General features: G+C 38.9%; 1 protein-coding gene across 3 annotated transcripts in view; it reads right to left on the bottom strand.

Moving 5' to 3' along the window:
- thsd7ba (thrombospondin, type I, domain containing 7Ba) overlaps positions 1-21,671 on the bottom strand; it is a 976,604-nt gene that overhangs the window by 381,609 nt on the left and 573,324 nt on the right. For all 3 annotated transcript variants that reach the window (XM_073025771.1, XM_073025781.1, XM_073025776.1), the window contains exons 9-10: positions 11,128-11,362; positions 8,254-8,369 (exon numbers count right to left, since the gene is read on the bottom strand). In XM_073025771.1, coding sequence (XP_072881872.1) covers positions 8,254-8,369; positions 11,128-11,362 — 351 coding nt within the window. The remainder of the gene's footprint in view (positions 1-8,253; positions 8,370-11,127; positions 11,363-21,671) is intronic.

The following is a 21,671-nucleotide window of genomic DNA, read 5'->3' as shown; positions in this document are numbered from 1 at the left end:
ATACATGTAATGCCCTGGTTCACATCTTTACTGTTATGCTGTAGGTATTTCATATAGCAGCTCTGTAGGAACAGCTTCTTCTGACTTCAGCCTGTTTGGGTTATTGTTGAAGATAAAGGATGATGTGGAATCTAATTAGTGGGAGGATTTCTTGGGGAGGGACAATAAGGTTAGTCTTGGGCTTGTGTTTGGCAGGAGATGGAGCAAGAAGACGCTTGGGAGAACCAGTCATAGCATACGATTTGGTAGGAGACCCGTTTATTTGAGATGGATTGTGAGCGATGTTCGGAAGGTGGTGTGTGCTTTCACTGGCCGAGGTCCCAGCGCATGAGTGACAGAGAAGTTCAAGATGGTTTCTAACTTGTGCACATTTGACTGTTGAATTAGAATGGGCCCTTTTCTTTTTGCTATTCTTTACTAACCCTTTAGTTAAGGTAAGATTCATAAATAGTCCTTTAATCGTTTGCAGTGTACTGTCTGTTATTTCACGACACTAATTCATAACAGGGTAACGAATTACACAGCATCCACATAAGCCGGGGTTTGGGATGGGATGAGCCATCTCAATCTCAGGAGTTTGGTGAGACCAGAGAACATCCTCACTAGACTTGTGCAGCCAAGGAAACCAAGGTGTTTCATATGGTCACTTAAACAGGCAAAGCATAGAAGGCCAATGAAAAGGTTGGCATGGATATTGTAGACTGGATGGTGCCTTTCTATGCTGACCCTAAAGCATTATAAAAGAAGTGTAACTATAAGTTATATAGTTAAATATAATATAAGCTTGGAGATAAGGGATGGCATTTTAATGATTTTATCACATGACTAGGTGTTCTTTAGGTGGTATCAAAGAGTGAAGGATGTTGCCGTATCTTGGAAAATGGCTGATTGTGATACCAAAACAATTTGTATATTTGCGCATGATTATCGAAGCTTTCTGGAGAAGTCCACAGGCATGTGTGATAAAGGACACAATGCCATTCCCAGCTACACCTCTTAATGGATCCATGTTTTGACTTTTGGAGATAAAACTCTGGCTTCATTGAGTTGGTTGTAATGAGTAAATTAGATTTGTTTCTTTAATGGATACACTTTATTGTGTGCTTTCAATCATTGTGCATGGCTAAGTTCACAAAGTACAAGGGCAATGTCACCAAGAACACCAGAGAAACACTCAACATCCTCACTGCAAACAGTCGGAATTTAATTAAAGGACTGTGTTACTGTGGTCATTGAAGCAAAGCATTTCTTTACTCCTGTAATTGTAGAACAATGTTCTTCATAACAGCCTCAGGAGTTTATTCAGTAAAACTAAATTAATTTCTGTTGACATTTTTAAAGAGAGATCTGCATGTTCAGTCACTCTTTTGCTCTATACAATCTTGAAGCCTGTACAAAGCGTCTTTGAGCGTAAGCTGTGATTGAAAATAAAAACAACAGATTTTTCTTTACATTTTGCCAAGTATTGGAATTTCATTTAAATTTCTCTATCTTTCTGTAATTCATTATAGCTCTGCATTCTCAAAATAGAGGTGTTTTTTCTTATTTTCTTCACTTTAACACTGCTCTGCAGCCTAAATTCTTGCAATGAAATATGTATATTACTGCTCTATTTGCCAACTGATTAATTATTTTTAAGTATTCAATTATTCCACTCAACATAATTCCAGATATGCATCATAGAATGTGCTGAGCTTAAAATTAATTCTCTCTGTACTCCCAAATAGTGATCACCCACTGAAAATCTCTCTCATACCCGAGGATTTTGAGAGGGAAATTGAGTTTTCTGCAATGGAAAATATGCAATCCAGTTCCAATGCAAGTTGTGAGAGGGTTAAACAACATGTTACATGGCTGGGGCAGAGACCTGGAGTGGCAAGAGATTCCAGAGGCTGGGATCTGCAGCAACAAATTTGTCAGCCATAAACAAAGTTTAAAAAGTTAAGTTACTGGCTTCGTAATGTCTTCAAGAACAATTGGTGTCTAGGGTCAGGAGTCATGGGCCCAAAGATAACTCCTCAAAGGGGATTTAGATCAGGGATCAATGGTTAGTGGGGATCTTCACAAACAACTGGTATTGTTGGAGGAACACTGAGCAGAGAGAGATCATTTCTGATGACTATGCCAGAGGACAAGAGATCTTCCATATGGACCAGGGCCTGAGATTGGGGCATTAAAGCTGGGGTAGGGGTTTGGGAGTGGTGTAGAGATCGAGATTGGAATTCAAAGATTCCATCCAGGAAACTACTTCAGAGGGTGTACACGTAGAACAAAGAATAATTGGTTAGCATCAGTCACATCAATGGACCTTAGAGGGGCCTAGATCAAGTTAAATAAATTTATAGTGGTTTGAAATTCTTTAAGTAATATTATCTGAGGTGTTGGTATCGTGTTCTTGCTACAAAGTACGGGTTTGGGACTTGCAGCAGTGTGGAGTGCCCACAAATTAATTTACATCTTTACTAATTACAAATTAATTGTGATCACTTAAGTTGTGTATGATGTTTTCCTAAGGAGTTGTCCATTGCTGTGTCCTAAGGAGGCACACACTATACTACCCTCATTTAATTGTATTATTTATGCATGAGTAACAACATCATAGTTCTCCTCATTCCCTGGGATCTTCTCACACAATTGGCTTGCCTGGTACCTCTCCAGCATTCACTCTGGATGCTAACTGTACACTCGTTTCAAAATTCACTATGATCTCCATCAGGTTCTCGCTCATGATCTCTTCTACACCTTCCTCGTGTTCTGTAGTGACAGCCTCTTCTGGCACATCCTGCATTTCATGAATCGGTTTGTCACCAATTCTTGCACCTTGGGAACAGTGTGCACCAGATGATCAACATTTACTGCATCTTTCTGAACTTCTCATCTATTTACTGCAAAACTGATTAAAAAAAACTTTTCCTACACCTTACTACTCACTCGAAACTGTCTGTCTTTCTTTATCAGCTATAGTTTTTAGCTTCACTTCCTACCCTCCATTCTTTCCTCTCAGTTTGGCTGGACCTGGCTTAGGTTTTTTCTGAGCTGATGGATGAAAATTAGAATTCTGCTTTGCTTGAGCCTTTGTAGTCTATCAACTGCTTCTTTAAAGTGTCCTTCACAGTCTAAAAGGTTTAGTCTGTTTACCCACTGGATGCAGCTTTGCAGGGAGCTGAGAGGCTTTTTTTTTTGGTAGCCACAGCACAAATATATTCCCTGAATTGGCTAGAAAGGAACTGCAGCCCCTCCCTATATATCTGGCAAACCAACAGTGGTCAAATCGGCCAAAATTCATCAATAGTCCTTTTTCTCATAGTGCAGGATTCCACTGGTTATATTTCAAACCACTTGCAGAAGATTCTGAATGAGGAGGCTGTCATCTCACCATTAGACAATAATTAGTACAACCTTATAGTTCAGGTCCAAATTAGCCCTCTCAGAAGATGGGTTTTATAATTCATAAGAACCCAAGAGGTATCGTGGGAGCAGAATTAGGCCATTTGGCCCATCAGGTCTGCTCCACCATTTCATCATGGCTGATCGATTTCCCTCAGCCTCAATCTCATGCCTACTCCCCATATCCCACTATGCTCTGACTAATCATGAATCTATCAACTTCGGCCTTAAATATACCCAATGACTTGGCCTCTGCAGCCACCTGTAGCAACAAATTCCACAGATTCACTACCCTCTGGCTTAGGAAATTCCTCCTCCTCTCCATTCTAAAAGCATGCCACTGTATTCTGAGTCTGCATCATCTGGTCTTATACTCGCCCACCATAGGAAACATCCTCTCCACATATACTCTATTACCTGGTCCATTTCCGACACCTCCCTCCCCTTTCTTGATCTTTCTGTGTCCATCTCTGGAGATGGCTTATCTACTGGTATCTACTATAAGCCTACAGACTCTCACAGCTACCTGGACTATTCCTCTTCCCACCCTGTCTCTTGCAAAAAGGCTATCCCCTTCTCACAATTCCTCCATCTCTGCTGCATCTGCTCTCAGGATGAGGCTTTTCATTCCAGGATGAAGGAGATGTCTTCCTTTTTTAAACAAAGGGGCTTCCCTTCTTCCACCATCAACTCTGCTCTCAAACGCATCTCTCCCATTTCCCGCACATCTGCCCTCACCCCATCCGCCCGCCACCCCACTCAGGATAGGGTTCCCCTTGTCCTCACCTACCACCCCACCAGCTTCCAGGTCCAACGTATAATTCTCCGTAACTTCCGCCACCTCCAACGGGATCCCATTACCAAGCAATCATATAATAAGCCTTTCAATCCCAGATTTATTTTAGTGAATCTCATTTGAACCTTCACCAATGCCAGCAACCTATTCTTAGTTAAGGAGCCCTAAACTGCTCACAATACTCCAAGTGATGCCTCACCAGTGCCTTATAAAAAACTCAACATTACATCTTTCTATAACATTATATATATTATTCCTCTCAAAAGGAATACTGATGTTGTATATGCCTTCCTCATCACAGACTCAATCTGCAAATTAACCTTTAGGGAAACTCTCCCATGAGAACACCCAAGTCCCTTTGCACCTCAGATTTTTGAATTTTCTCTCCATTTAGAAAATTCTCTGTGCTTTCATATCTTCTACCAAAGTGCATGACCAAACATTTCTCAACACTGTATTCCATCTACCACTTTTTCGTCCATTCCCCTAATCTCTGCAATTCCTTCTGTAGCCTCCCCGCTTCCTCAACACTGCCTGACCCTCCACCTATCATCTGCAAACTTGGCCAGAAAGCCACCAAAACCATCACCCAAATCATTGACAAATAACATAAAATCAGTCCCCACACAGACCCCTGTGGAATATCACTGGTCACCAGTTAGCCGTCAAAAATGGCTTCCTTTATTCCCACTCTTTGCCACCTGTCAATTATTCAATGCCCTATCCATTCTGGTATCTTTCCTGTAAGACCATATGCTCTTAATTTATTAAACAGCCTCATGTGTGATACCTTCTCAAAGGGCTTCTGAAAATCCAAGTACAAAACATATATTGATTCTCCTTGGTCTATCCTATTTGTTATTTCTTCAAAGAATTCCAAAAGGCCTGTCAGGCAAGATTTTTCCTTGAGGAAACTATGCTGAGCATGGCCTATTCAATCATGAGCTCCCAAGTACCCAGAAACCACATCCTGAACAATCAGCTCCATCAACTTCTCAATAACTGAGGTCAGACTAACTGGCCTATATTTTCCTTTCTTTTGCTTCACTCACTCCTTAATGAGTAGAGTATCAATTGAATTTTCCAGTGCTCCAGAACCGTTCCAGAATCCATTGATTCTTGAAAGATCATTACCAATGCCTTTACAATCTCTTCAGCCACTTCTATCAAGTCCCCATGGTATAGATAATCTGGTCCAGGTGACTTAACTACCTTCAGTTTCCCAAGCACCTTCTCTCTGGTATTTTTACTCACTTCTGCTCCATGACATCCATGAACTTCCAGCGAACTTCTCATGTCTTCCACAGTGAAGATTGATGCAAAGTATTTATTCAGTTCGTCCACCAATTTCTTGTATCCTGTATCTACCTCCCGAGAACCATTTTCCAGCAGTTTTCATAACTACTCTCAAGTCTCTTTTAAACTTTATATATCTGAAGAAACTTTTGGTATCGTCTGTATTATTGGCTGGCTTATCTTCATATTCTATCCTTTCCTTCTTTATGACTTTTTTAGTTGCCTTCTGTTTGTTTTTTAAAAAGCTTTTCCAATCCTCTAAATTTGTACTAGCTCTTGCTCTATTATATGCCCTCTCTTGGCCTTTCTGTTGGCCTTGACTTCTCTTGTCCACCACAGTTGCATCATCCTGCCTTTAGAATATTTCTTCTTCTTTGGGATGTATCTATCCTGTGTCTTCTGAATTCTCTCAGAAACTTTAGCAATTGCTGCTCTGCCATCATCATTGGGCAAATTGCTTTCCAAACAATTTTGGCCAGCTCCTTTCTCATGCCTCTGTAATTCCCTTTACTCCACTGTAAAATGAATACATCTGACTAACTTCTCCTTTATAAGTTGCAGGGTGAATTCTTTCATATTATGATCAACACTCCAAAGGGTTCCTTTACCCTAAGCTCCCTAATCAATTCCAGTTCATTGCACAACACCCAATCCAGAATAGCTGATGGGCTCAACCATGAGCTGCTCTATAAAGCCACCCCCCTAGGCATTCTACAAATTCTACCCTTGGGATACAATACCAACCTAATTTTCCCAATCTACCTGCATATTGAAAACCCCCATGACTAGCACAACATTACCCTGTTGACATGCATTTTCTATCTCACAGTGTAATTTGTTTACCACATCTTTGCTACTGTTTGGAGGTCTGTATGTAACTCCCACCAGGCTCATTTTACGCATGCTGTTTCTTAACTCTACCCACAACATTTCTACACTTCTGATCCTGTGTCACCTCTTTCTAATGATTTAATTTTACTTTTTTACCAACAGAGCCACCCCATCCGCTCTGCCTACCTGCCTGTCCTTTTGATGCAATTTATATTCTTGGGCATCAAGCTCCTAGCTATAATCTTCTTTCAGCCACAATTCAGCAATAACCACAACATCATACAAAGCTATCTGTAACTGTGTTACAAGTTCATCTACTTTATTCTATATACTTGGTGCATTCAAATATAATACCTTCCCTGGAAGAGATTTCACTGATCCAGAAATCTGAACCCCTGCACCCTGCACCATTTCCTCAGCCACACATTCATCTGCCAAAATATCCTATCCTTACCAACAATGGTGCATTCAAACCCTGCATGTTGAATACACGTCAACCAGGTCTTTAATATCTTGGTCTATTCTAGGCTTGTAAACAAACTCACATACCACAACCTGCTTATGCATGTGCCAAGATGCTGAGAAAATATGTCACGGGATTACTCTTGAAATGTTCCAGCAATATCCAAGCAATGACTCCACTAGCACACATAATCAATTTGTCAACAATTCATATTTTCTGCCATAGAAAGTTTAGATTATATTAGTGTTACCAATCTTTCCACGAAAACTAGATATTCATATGGCTGCCTTATGGTGGCTCTTTTTGGTACCGCTTAGAGCAATGAAATCATGAACAGTTTGTGATGTAAAATTATTACTCCTGGAATTGAACAAGGTCTGTTTGTTTGGGCCCCTGACAGAACATTTTCAGCATTTGATTTGAAATGTGCACGTACAAACTACGAGGTGGTGACCCTGTATGACCGCTGCTGTGAGTCATACAGGGTCATGACTGACCTTCAACTCAGCACTACTTTCCTGCACCAAACCCAAAACCCCCGATTCCAATAATATTTAAAAACCTGTCAACACCTCTCTTTGCTTCATGCCCTCCATCAATTATTTTCTTCCATCAGCTGGAGACCAGGTCTTTTCATAACATTGTCTCTGTGATCTTGGTGGGACTCAAAATAATGAAAGCAAGGCATCTATAGTGTGGAATTGGAATCTGTGACTGAAGAATGAAAACATGTGTTTGGGTCAGCCAGGGACCTCCTTACATGGGAGTAGCTGATTGGTGCACAAGACACAGTCACCGAACTCATCCTATTGTGCCTTACTTACTATTCATCTTCTCTGGAATGCAAGTTGAGTAGATGTGTGCTATTGGAGGAGATTCTTCCACAAATTTGTTCTTCAGTTACTTTTAATGATCTGTTTGAGTACATTTTACCACAGAAGAACATAAACAGAAACAGACTCTTAGGCCTATGATACCTGTGCTGACGTTGAAGCCAATTCAAAACTAATCCCATCTATATCCCTCAATCCTTAGCTGGTCATGTGTCTATCTAAAAGTCAATTAAATGTCATAATTGCACCTACTTCCATCACCACCCCTGCCAGCACATTTTCGGCATCTACCACTCTATGTGTAAAAAAATCTTCTTTAAATGTTCCCCCCTCTCACCTTAAAATTATCCTCCCTAGTGTCCCTACTTTGGAAAGAGCTCTGACTGTCTAATCGATCTACATTTCTCATAATGTTATGACTTTGAATCAGGTCTCCTCTCAGCCTCCAAACCCAGAGAAAGCAATCCAATCTTCTTCTTACACTTCTTAATCACTAATCCAGGTAACATCCTTGTGAATGTCAGCAACCTGCTCTCCAAAGCCATCACTTCCTTCCTGTAATGGGGTGATCAGAACATCATACGATGTGGCATAATTAAACTGATTGAGTATCTTCACCACTAAAGATACGTCATCAGAAGAATTACCTTGTTGACATGTGGTGGGGCAAGAGGTCCATTCACTGAAGGGGGTGGCAATGCAATCCTCTTTGCATGGCAAAAGGCATGGCTGAAAAGTTTTGGGCTGGGAATCTTCAGGACACCTGGAAATGTTGGGAAAGAGGAGGAATCAATAATTACCGTTCCAAAGATCAGACATAGAAGATGCAACAGACTTTCTTTAAAAATAATGTTAAAGGATAATTTCTTTCAAACATGAGAATGACAATAGGCCACATTGACCCTTGAACCTGCTATGTTACTGAATAATATCAGAATGATCCCATGCCTCATGCACTTTCCCAGCTAATCCCACACTCCTTGATTGTCTCAGTATTCCAAAGAAATATTTATCTCACCCTTAAGCAACTGCATTGAAAAATGCATCCCCAATTCCATGGTGGAGAGGTTCATGGAATTACAAATCTCTGCAAAGGGTCTTCATCTAAGCCTTAAATAACTATTCCCTTACTCTCAGTCTATATCGCTGATTTTATGACTTCCCTGCTATAAAAAAGTTACATTAGGCTCCCGAACTATGAGTTATACAAACTTTCAGAATGTACTTTATCCAGTACGTCAGTCACATAGCATCATCTGCGGCACATGCTCAGAGAGATAATTTAAATGCATTTTCAAACAATTGCCTAATTGAAATTCCTGTTATGCTTGACAATCAAAGTTCTAAATCACAATGCTGCTATGTTTAAAAAAAAAATGCAGTTTATCAAGTCAACCAATACTGACCTGAAAAAAAAAACCATAGTTTGCTTTCACTTCAAGCAGGGGAAACAATGAGTGAACAAGAGCTTTTCAATACTGGGTCATTGACTTAAATTATGTCCATCCCAGTGCCAGTAATATCCCCTTTGCTGTTAATGGAGAATGAAATACTACTAGGAGTGTCATTATTGACCAAGAACCAACATTGAACTGAATTATAGTTCTCTCACTGAGATCACGGCTAATGATGCAATATCAACAGTCCATCCCAACAAATTGAACTTATCTACACTAACACACACTGACACAACAGACCATGGTATTGGAAAGGAAAAGAACTGCAGATTCTGGAATAAAAGGAAGTTCTAGAAAAATCCAAAGATTAGGCACTATCTGTGGAGAGAAAAAGAGTTAACAATTCAGATCAATGACCTTTCATTAGAACTGGAGAGAGTTAGAAATCCAGCATGTGTAAAATTGCTGCAAAGGATGAGAGATTAAAGGGAATATCTGCAATGGGCGGAGACCAAGAGGCTGAATAGCGCAGGTGGGGAAGTGCCAGTGGAGAGCGGGTAATGAAAGCTGTTTAGTTAGGGCTGATATTACTGGAAGAGGTGCAACTAAAAGAAGGCAAGTCACAGCAGAGGACAGAAAACAAAATACTGGAACCATGAGACAGAAAATCCTGCAGCTGCTAAACATCTGAAAGAAAAGAGAAAGCTGGAAATATTTGTCAGGTCAGACAGCATCTGTAGAAAGAGGAAGTCAGTTCTAATGCTTTTCATCAAAATTCAACAGCTCCAATACAAACTTAGCATATCATCTGAAAAACATGTTTCATTGAAAAAAAAAGAATGAGATTTAACATGGCCACAGAACACTCCTTGGAAGGTAGCCTTCCTCATTATTTCTCAACATGATCTTCGGAGCATAGTCATTTTGTTCCAATCTGAAATTGAACATGTAAATGTGTAATAGACATTAATCTACATTGTGGTCCTTTTTACTTAAATATTCAGCTATTGTCCAAGACATCAACTTAAGTACCCTTTGTTCATTTATTAACATCAATTATTTTTAATAAGGACAATTAAATAGCAAGATTTGACAGATTTTTTCTGCATTTATAATCTAAAATGTGTTTCTTTGCAGAAGAGAATGACAAAAATTTGAAGGCTGAACTTCAGTATCTCATTAACATTGGACAATGTAATTATTGTTCCTGATGTTCGAACACGGAGGACTCATCAGCATGATTTAAAAATGCCCATGATATTTTAATATGCTTTCCATTAGCACTACTTAGTTTTTATTTTCCTTTCATTGTTCTTTGCTTCTCCTCTTTATATATCAAAACAGCTTGTTTTTATATGTCAGAAATAAATTTTAAAAAGATAAAATGTAATTAATTATTTTTCATGGAAAGGAATGTAATCTGGGCAACACAACAAGTGTTCTTTATACAGAAATTATTTATTAGTCTGCTTAAAAATTGCCCATAAATATTATTGTAGCTAATACTGAATAAAGCTATATGCATAATTTCAAAATAAATATTGTCAAGCTAATACAGTGTGAAGGATTCAGCCAGACATTATCAGTACTGATCTAACAGGATAACCTTTTTATTTGAAAGGGATAATTTAATGTTAAACAAACACCAAATAAACTTACTTACCTGCCAGTATCCTATTCATAGCCCCCATTTTATATTGTCCAATGTTAGGGCACAGTAAATGGTCTTAATGGAACTTCTTCATATTTCAATCATTAGATTGATTGTTTCAAAAGAAATGATCTTCTCTCCTTTCAAGAACTTTAAGACAGTATTCTTCTATCAGTAAAGCCATGAGAACTTCAAAGCAGCATTGTTTTGTAGGTAAATTTATTTAATTACTAATATAGAGAATATCGTTGACTGAAATGCAATTTTGCCAGTTCAGTTAGATCAGCCTTTGGGGCAGTATGAATCCTTTTAAAAGGGAACATGATGGTATTGCTGACCAATAGATGAAAAAAGCAAAAATGTACACTCAGTATCTTCACACTTCATACATGAAGAGAACTTTAACAACAGATAAAGATATGCAATCATTTTTTAATTTTTGTTAAATTCTCACTCTGAAAAGGAAATACTACCTTTTTGGAGAAACAGGTCCAAATTTGTTCCTTACGCAGTGGACTTGTCGAACTTGGATGCCCACAGAACAGGTGGCTTCACCATTCCAATTGACTGTAGTGTTGAGGGCTGCCACTAACGTATCTTCTGTGCAAGGACCCCATGGTGATGCCTCCCAGTAAAACACTGTGCAACCATGAACATTACAGGATCGCCATTCTTGCAAAGCTTGGCTAGATGGACATGGCTTTCCACCTAGAATATAAAGGAACTTATGATAAGTAATTTATGATTACATCTTAAAGGCTATCATTCAGTTTTCTATCCACAAGAAAGTCTGTCTATCAAAGCTAGAAGTAGACTATATTTAAGAATGTGAAAAATTAATTCTGCTCAATAAATGTTAACTTATATAGTAAAACAGATCTTTAAGTAAACATTTTGAGAGCACAAAATTATATTATACTTGCATTCTTAATGTTATTGCAGAAGATATTAGCACCCAATAAATTTAACTAGTTTGTTTTGTTATGAACGTGCCACAACTCTGAGGGGCCGAAGGGTACAAAGTAGCCCCCTCCTTTTTGAGAATCACAAGATCGCTATTAATTCAGGTCTGGGGACCCAGGAAATGAGAGCGAATCCTCATGGGTTTGGAATGTGTGTTTTTGCCCTCAGCAAGACAAAGCCACGGATACCGGCCATTGTCTCTTGGAGACGGAATTGTGTATTGAGTACTGTACTATTCATTGGCGCCCTCAGGGAATGACCAGAGTGGGCTGGTTGAGGGATTGCATCATCCCAACCTGATTGACATCTGAGACCCCGTGAGTAAGGATAAAAGAGGGTCTGGGGAACAACCCCTTCAGACACACCAGGAGAGACGCTGGAAGTCCCGTGACAGCGTTTGGTAGCGACAGCTGGTGGGAGGCTCACGTGCATCCTTTCCCTTTGCTGGGATTGGGGTCCTTACCATGGAAGAACGGCTTTAGCTAAAAGGAGAAACCAACACCCACGGAACTCTGGAAGGATCGACATCATAAAAAGGAAAAGCTGGCAAGTTCTAAAAATCTGTCTTTTGACTCCAACCAAAGACTGCAGCCTGAATGAACTTGAGTGACTTTTATATTTCCATCGGACAATACATTATCCCCTAGACAACGATAGAGCTTATTTCTTATTGATTATTATTATACCCGCACTTTTAGAGTTAGTATTGACAACGTATATTATCTGTATGTTTGCATTGATATTATTTTTGTGTATTTTTACCAATAAATACTGTTAAAAATAGTACCATCAGACTTCAACGGACCTTTCTATCTTTGCTGGTAAGTGACCCAGTTACGGGGTTCGTAACAACTTGGGGTTCTCGTCTTGAGATTTGATACCAAATTGGGGGGCCAGTGAATCGGGCTTGTAAGTCCAAACTTGGATCTGGTTACGCGGGTAGCCAGATGGGAAACCAGCAAAGATGGACGTGGATGAATTTATAGAAAACCCGACTCTGGAGGCGCTAGAGGTGGCCACTAAGTCAGAATTAATAAATATTGCGAAAGGACTAAGCCTCGCAGAGGTGAGGTTGTCGATGAAAAAGCAAGAGATGCGAAGGGCCATAACTCAATATTATATTGTGAAGGATGTGTTTTCAGCTGTGGTATTGGAAAATATCCCTGAGAAGGTACCAGCCAGTGGGACGGCTCAGTAAGAGTTGGAGAAATTGAGGCTGGATGTGGAACAGAGGAAAAGGGAGCATGAATTCCAGCTAAAGCAGCTGGAAGCAGCTGAAAAGGAAAAAGAGCAGCAAAGAGCCGAAAAGCAGCGGGAGCATGCGCTCCAGCTAAAGGAGTTAGAGTTGAAAAGGGAGCAGGACAGAGCTGAGAAACAAAGGGAGCATGAAGTGAAGTTCAAACAGCTGGAAGCAGCTGAAAAAGAGAGGGAAAGAGCTGAGAAAGAAAAGGATTTGGGGCACTAGACAAGGTTGTCCTCTTAGCCCATTACTATTTAACACTGCTTTAGAACCTTTGGCAATTGCCATCAGAGAATCACAGGATATTTTGGGTATTAATCGTGGAACAGATATTCATAAGGTATCTTTGTACGCAGATGATTTATTATTATTCATTTCTAACCCTGAGAAATCTATTCCAGTAGTTTTATCATTGTTGGCTCAATTTAGTGAGTTTTCTGGGTATAAGTTAAATCTTAATAAGAGTGAATTGTTTCCTTTGAATAGACAGGTCCCAAGCTATGGTAATTTACCTTTTAAATTAGTTAATGACTCTTTTATTTACTTAGGGATTAAAATCACAAAAAACCATAAAGAATTATTTAGGTTTAATTTTCTACCCTTAATTGATCAGATTAAAGGCTTGTTTACTAAGTGGTCACCATTATCTTTATCTCTGATAGGTAGGATTAATGCTATTAAGATGGTTATTTTACCTAAGTTTTTATATATTTTTCAAGTGGTACCAATTTTTATTCCGAAATCCTTTTTTACTAATGTTGATTCAAAAATTTCCTCATATATATGGCAGAATAAAAATCCCAGGTTAGGTAAAACATACTTACAGAAGACAAAGAAGGAAGGTGGGTTGGCATTACCCAATTTCAGATTTTATTATTGGGCTGTTAATATTAAATATTTGTTATGTTGGTTGAAAGAATGGGATGGTCCTTTTGGCCCTCATTGAGTGAGTTTGGAAATTAAATCGGTACCAGGTTATGCTCTGGGTTCTATTTTAGGGACTTCTCTCCCTTTTGCTCTTTCTAAATTGCCAAAACGAATTGACAACCCGATAGTTAAATATACCTTACATATATGGTTTCAATTTCGGAAATTTTTCGAGTTGACTCAATTCATTTTAAATATTCCTATTGTATCTAATTGTTTTTTCCACACCTCAATTATAGATCAAGCTTTTTTGGCTTGGAAAACTAAGGGTTTATTAAGATTTTCTGATTTATTTTCGGACAATTGTTTTATGTCTTTTGAGCAATTATCTAATAAATATAATTTGCCTAGATTTCATTTTTTTAGATACTTACAGGTTAGGCATTTTTTAAGTATGGTCCTTCCTACGTTTCCAAATTTTGTGTCTTCAGATATTTTGGAGAGTTTGTTTGAATTAAACCCTTTTCAAAAAGGGCTTATATCAAAACTTTATAATATAATTATGAAGATACATTCAGTGCCCCTTGATAAGACCAAAAATGATTGGGAAAGAGAGCTTAATCTTATTATTCCTATTGAGAATTGGGATAGAATTCTTCAATTAGTTAATACATCATCTATATGTGCCAAACATTCATTAATACAATTTAAGGTTGTACATAGGGCCCAAATGTCCAAGGATAAATTAGCTCATTTTTATTCTTATATAAACCCTATTTGTGACAGATGTCAATTGGAAATCGCGTCTTTAACTCATATGTTTTGGTCATGTCCGCTTTTGAAAAAATATTGGAAAGATATTTTTGATATTATCTCTGCGGTACTGAACATCGATTTACAACCCCATCCTATTACCGCAATTTTTGGTTTACCGATGATGGACTCACTTCATTTATCTCCTTCCGCCTGTCGAATGATTGCTTTTCTCACTTTGATGGCTAGAAGATCTATTTTGTTGAATTGGAAGGAAATTAATCCCCCCACTGTATTTCATTGGCTTTCTCAAACTATGTTATGTTTAAATTTAGAAAAAATTAGAAGTGGTGTATTCGATACTTCTATTAAATTTGAAAAGATATGGAGACCATTTATTCAATATTTTCATATGATGTAATATGACCCTGTTCCAAGCTTATTGGTTTTTTCAGCTTTAATCGTATGTATGTTGAGAGGATCGGAGTTGACGACATTGATGTTTATGTATTCTTGTGAGATATTATAAACAGCCCTTTTTTTCTCTCTTTTTTAGTTTTTCTTTTTTTTTCTTTTTTTGCTTCCTTTTTTTTCCTTAGATATTAGATTAGTAGGTTAGACAATTTTGCATATATATATTTTTTTCTTTTTTTATATTATATATTATGAAATATCTAGATTTACCTTGTTCATACATATACTGTATGGTTCATGTTTTGGGAAAACTCATTTATACTGTAATCATTGCTTATGTATTCTTTCATGTGTAATGGGAGTTTGTATGTTTGTAATCCCTTTATTAATATATCAATTGTATTTTGTTCATAATATTATTAATACTAATAAAAAGATTGAAAAAGAAAGAAAGAAAGAAAGAAAAGGAAAGAGCCGAGAAGGAAAGGGAGGCAGAGAAACAGAGGCAACATGACTTGGATATGGAGAAGTTAAGGCAAGAGCGAAGAGCTCAAGGGTCAGACCGTGAGGAGCGGTTTGATGTTATTCGGGAGTTGAGGGTAGTACCTCCGTTCGAAGAGACGGATGTTCATAGTTATTTCTTGCTTTTTGAAAAGGTGGCAGTGAATCAGAAGTGGCCCAAAGAGAAGTGGGTGGCGTTGTTACAAAGTGTGTTAAAAGGGAAGGCACAATGGGCATATGCGGCATTGTCCATGGAGGAGGAAGAGGCGGAGAATTATGACAAAGTAAAGGAGGCCATTCTCCGGACCTACGAATTGGTACCAAAGCGTATAGACAAAGGTTCAGAAATTTAAAGAAAGGGTGGAATCAGACGTATGCAGAGTTTGCCTATGAGAAGGGTGTGCTCTTGGATCGCTGGTGTACAGCAGAAATAGTGGAAGAGGATTTTTTGTGTCTCAGGGAGTTAATTCTGATTGAGGAATTTAAAGGTTGTGTTTCGGAGGATATCCGGATGTATTTGAATGAGAAGCCGAATAAGTCCATCTCCGAATTTTCTAGGTTAGCAGATGAATATGCCCTAACCCACAAGACAAAGTTTTCCTCAAATAAAAGTTACCAGAGAGACCATGGGAACGATAGAGAAAGCCTGCCGGCTGAGGCAGAGGTCCCGCCAGGAGCTAGTGGTAAGATGGAGGAGGAGAGGCAAGACGGCAAGAGATTTCCGGGCTTGACCTGTTTTAATTGTGGAAAGGGGGGACATATTGCATCTAGGTGCCTTGCTCCGAGGAAGGAGACAGGAAAATGGAAAGCAGCCGTCCCTATAGGATGTGCCGTGGTGATCAGTAAATCGACAAGAGAGCCCCAGGTAGACAGAGTATGAGAAGGGTCTGAGACATGTATGTCAAACGGAACCATGTCTGTGAGAGAGGGAGACCCACCAGTTCCCGTGCGGATCTGGAGAGACACGGGAGCTGAACTGTCATTGATTAGCAGTAAGGCAGTGGATTTTGATCGCAAGACGGGAATGGTAGCTTTGAAAGGAATAGGAAAAGGGACAGAAACGGTGCCCTTGCATAGGATCATTATAAATTGTGAGCTGGTATCTGGACCAGTTGAAATGGGGGTGCGATCAGATTTCCCGAGAACTGACGCGGACGTCCTTCTGGGTAATGATTTAGCCGGTGGTAAGGTTTGGTCAGCAATGAAGCTGACGAGCCAGCCTGTGCATGTTGCGGTCCCACCCCTAGATTCCAAGATCTATCCCGCATGCGCGATTACTCACAGTATGTCGAGAAAGGCAGCTGAGAATGAGAGCAGTTTAAATCCGGCCAGTATTGATTTGGCCGAGACGTTTGTACCGATCCTGTACCATGAGGGTTTAGAGGGTGGTAAAACGAAGAGTAGTAAAGTGAAAGAGAGTAAGGGAGGGGAAGTAGACCTTCCCTTAGCCAGGAAAAAAATTATAGAGGCACGAAATAAAGATGAGAAACAGATAAAGCTGTTAAAAGGTCCAGGGTTGGACATGGATGATCTGTCTGGTTTGGCAGAACTATTTGAAGAAGTTGAAAATTCTAAAGGTGTTCCCGATAATGAAATGAGGGCAGTCCTAGATGAAAGGGATGCCATTACCTTGAAGAAGTCTGCTGGGTTGGCAGATGAGGTTGTTTCAGCCCATGGGGTTGAGTTTACTCCGGAAGGGAGTTGCCCAGAGTGTAGCTGGGAGGATCAGGGGAATTTAGAATTTGAAAAGGGTACGGGTATTGAAAGCCTGGAAGAGGCAAATGTCCAGTTTGAGTGTGTCCAAGATGTGGATGCACGTGGTACTGAACCTAGTAATGGAGCTCAGAAAAAGTCTGAGGTATTTGATTCAGTTGAAAAGGAATGCAGTCCTTGTGGGTCAGATGGACTTGGTTCAGTGAAGAAAGGGTTAACCTTGGTAATAGTGGGAAGTGAGAATTCCCAGTTGTTTGTGCTCGAAGGTGTGTTAAAGGTTAGTGAGGAGATAAAAGGTGGTGAGGTGAATATTATTATTGAAGGAAAAGGGAAAAGTGTAGTTCCCAAATTGAATGAAGAAAATTTAAAGTCTGGACTGATGTCAGAAGCAGCAACCAGGCTACAGAGACAATGGCTTGGTACCGCGGTGCCTGTGAATCAATTACAGATTGAGTTGGAAGGTAAAGGGGCCCCACACGCTATTGTTATTCCAGAGTGTGGTGTGAAACCGCAGAATTCGAAATGCTGTTTGAACAAAGAGGGATCGCTGGCATTGAGAACTAATAGCCTGAAGGGTCCTGAAGAGAAAACTAGCAACTTGCTTAAACTAAAGAATTGGGTGGAAATTCGGAAAATGGTCTAAGTTTGGAACACATTGCTGATAAAATAACTCCTATGAAAGGAGCGGGCGAAAGCCTATTTTGCCATGGGGCACAAGCTCACCACGTGGAAGTTAACTGGAAAAAAGGCGAGGGTTAATGGGACGCCATTTTTAAATAGCAGAAGCCGGTTTTAAGGGAATTTGACAAAGCATGTGAATAATAAAGACAACCCCATGAAAGCTTGACTGTTAAGTTTGAAAGTAACATAAAGAGTAGTATTTGCATGAACTTTTGTAGTATACACGTAAGCTAAGATCACAACTCTTTAGTTTTTGTTTGCTGAAGGAAAGAAAATAAAAAAATAGGTGGTTATTAAATTGGAGTCTGATGCTACAAGACTTTAGTAAGGTACAAGATGTTAAGGTATTAAAGGAAGTGACAATGTAATCGGTAACTGTTTAGATACTGAATTGAATGTATAACTGTATTGCTCTGTAGTGAAAAAAAAACTTTTGTACTGTGTTAGATTCTAAAATCCTGTAAGACTCTGTATTACTCCGTTTTTACCGATGGTAAAAACGCGTTGAAGAAAGGGGGTGTTACGAACATGCCACAACTCTGAGGGGCCAAAGGGTACAAAGTAGCCCCCTCCTTTTTGAGAATCGCAAGATCGCTATTAATTCAGGTCTGGGGACCCAGGAAATGAGAGAGAATCCTCATGGGTTTGGAATGTGTGTCCTGCCCTCAGCGAGACAAAGCCACGGATACCGGCAATTGTCTCTTGGAGACGGAATTGTGTATTGAGTACTGTACTATTCATTGAAGCCCTCAGGGAATGACCAGAGTAGGCTGGTTGAGGGATTGCATCATCCCAACCTGATTGACATCTGAGACCCCGTGAGTAAGGATAAAAGAGGGTCTGGGGAACAACCCCTTCAGACACACCAGGAGAGACGCTGGAAGTCCCGTGACAGCGTTTGGTAGCGACGGCCGGTGGGAGGCTCGCGTGCATCCTTTCCCTTTGCCGGGATTGGAGTCCTTACCACAGAAGAACGGCTTTAGCTAAAAGGAGAAACCAACACCCACGGAACTCTGGAAGGATCGACATCATAAAAAGGAAAAGCTGGCAAGTTCTAAAAATCTGTCTTTTGACTCCAACCAAAGACTGCAGCCTGAATGAACTTGAGTGACTTTTATATTTCCATCGGACAATACATTATCCCCTAGACAACGATAGAGCTTATTTCTTATTGATTATTATTATACCCGCACTTTTAGAGTTAGTATTGACAATGTATATTATCTGTATGTTTGCATTGATATTATTTTTGTGTATTTTTACCAATAAATATTGTTAAAAATAGTACCATCAGACTTCAACGGACCTCTCTACCTTTGCTGGTAAGTGACCCAGTGACGGGGTTCGTAACAGTTTTACCACTCACTTTTATCCATGTCTACTTAAGGAATATGCAAGACTGACTTTCAGAAATAATCATGTCAATAAAAAGTTCGCAACAACCCGTATGCATTTTTTACATTGTATATTTATATTTTACATCAACAGGTTGTGGATACAAATTAAAATAGATTATTAAATGGTTATAGATATTTAAAATAACTGAACAAATTACAGGTATGTAATCAAATAGCCTTCAAAATGATAGGTATATATTTAAAGTGATGACAATATACTGTGCATGCTTATATATTTAAAGAACTACTAATAAATTATATGTTCTATCAAATTACAAATGCTTAACTTCCTTTAAGCAGCCTAATAAGCTGTGACTGCATGGGTTGGTAGATCCTTAACCTATTAACAAAGTTATACACGTGTGGTTCAATGGCTCACTAACAGGATACAAATGTTTGTTTAGCATCCTAATAACCATTATGTGGTTTAATAATCCACTAATAGGCTGGAGACTTTCCTAAAGTCCCAAAGGCTTCACTTTTCCCAAGATTCTGTGAAAAAAAGAGATTAGTACTGTTCTCAGCCTCAACTGGTAGTAATTCACACCAGTGAAAACATGTACCATTGAAGATACATAGAAATATAATTGATTATCTTACACAAGCTATACTGCTACTAATGCAGAAATTACACTTGACCTTACACTGGCAAAGGTACTCAGCATGATGCAAAAGCAAAATACAACATTGTACAATGGATAATGTGAATCTGTAAAATGTATTAGGTCAGGCAGCATCAAGAGAAAGACCAATTCATTTAATGATTTTTATAACAGAAGATGCAAATTAATATTAGTGTTAGAAAAAAAAGGTAATTGATTTGACCTGAAAAGTTAATTTAATTTGTCTCTATACATTTTCTATACACAGCAAAACTTAGAACAACACCGTCAAATGTCACTGCCACCTCTCTCTTTGAATGGAAAAGAATAATGCACAAATTAACAAGATTGGTGAATAGGGACTTTTGAATAGAGGAGAATTTTTGCTGATAAATTAAACACTGTATGCCTGACTTCTAAAAATATTGAAATAAAAAAATATTTTGGAAACATTGCGCAATTTAGACGGCACCTGTGGAAGAAAAGAAATAGAGTTAATGTATAAGGCCAAAGACCTTTCGTCAGAACTGGAAAAGAGAGAAAAGAAGTTGGATTTAACTTGCAGAAACATTTGGGAAGGGAGTGAATAGGACAAAGGGAATACCTGAATTAGAGTAAGGTTAGAAGTCCCATGCAGAAAAGTTGCAGATGAAGGTAACTTGTTGATAGACTATTGTCTATTGGCAGTTAGGGTAATTAAAGACAGTGAGTTATGAGGGATGTTGGAGAGAGAAAACGCAAGCAAAGGAAGATAAGTTATGAAATGCAGAGATGTGAGGAATGCTGCAGGTCTGCCAACATTAGTGGAGAGAGATAAACTGAGCTAATATATTAGATCAATGGCCTACAACAGAACAGGCTTAGTGAAGAGAAAGTGAGTTACATGAACCCATAAAATTCAGTATTGAGACTGAATGACGATAACTTGCCCTGGCGTTAGATAAAGTGCTGATTCTCCAGCTTATATTGAGCTTCAACATAAAATTGCAGGAAACTACATCAGAAATAGCAATGTTGGCATGGTGAATTAAAGTGGCTGATACCAGGAACTTTGTTGCCACGCAGACATTAAGAAAACCTGATGAGTTACAGTATCCAAAGTGCAGCTCTCAATTTAAAGCTGTTACTTATCAATCCATAGAAGTTGTAAAATAAATAAATAAAAACACATTTCCAGATATTCTATTGCACTAGATCTTTCTTTTAGAGATTTCTTGAACTTTGCTTTGCACCCACAATGAGCAACTAGAATGCAAATTGCAAAACCTGGGAACGATAATGTGGCCAACATTTTATGTTATTGGAAAAACAGAAAGTACTCCACAATTGAGTTCAAACCAATTACTTTCACTTGGCATCACACATGCACTTTCCTAATCTGAACATGGACCTTCAGTCAAATCAGCCATAAACTATCCAGTATGTGACGATGTGCTCTAAATGGTTACAGGATCACTGCCAATGCAGTGAGGAGGCACCATCCCTAAATCACACCCCTTAGTTTCTGATAGCCGGCAACACCCTCCTTTCCTTGTACAATCATTGATAATTTTCAAATCTCTAAAATTCAAACTTATCTAAAGCCTAGTATTTAGTAACAATGCTTTATTGTTTTAAGCAAAGTTTAATTATAAGTGTCTATCAATACTCAAATCTGGTGATATCAGTGGATCCTGGACTGCAGGCTCAAATTGTGAGTGCAGTTCCAATATTAAGAAAATGAAGACATGGAAGATGAGTCAGTCTGCAGGTACGATTAAAGTGCAAAAGCCTTTGATCCCCATTCCCAATTGTCCTGCTGGCAAATGTACAGTCTCTGGAAAATAAAATTGAAGACCTCAGAGCAAGATTTCAGGACCAGAGGGGCATCAGGGACTGCTGTGTAC

The sequence above is a fragment of the Hemitrygon akajei genome, chromosome 2 (genome assembly GCF_048418815.1).
Source record: "Hemitrygon akajei chromosome 2, sHemAka1.3, whole genome shotgun sequence".
Taxonomy (NCBI): Eukaryota; Metazoa; Chordata; class Chondrichthyes; order Myliobatiformes; family Dasyatidae; genus Hemitrygon; species Hemitrygon akajei.
This window is presented reverse-complemented; position numbering and strand designations above follow the sequence as displayed.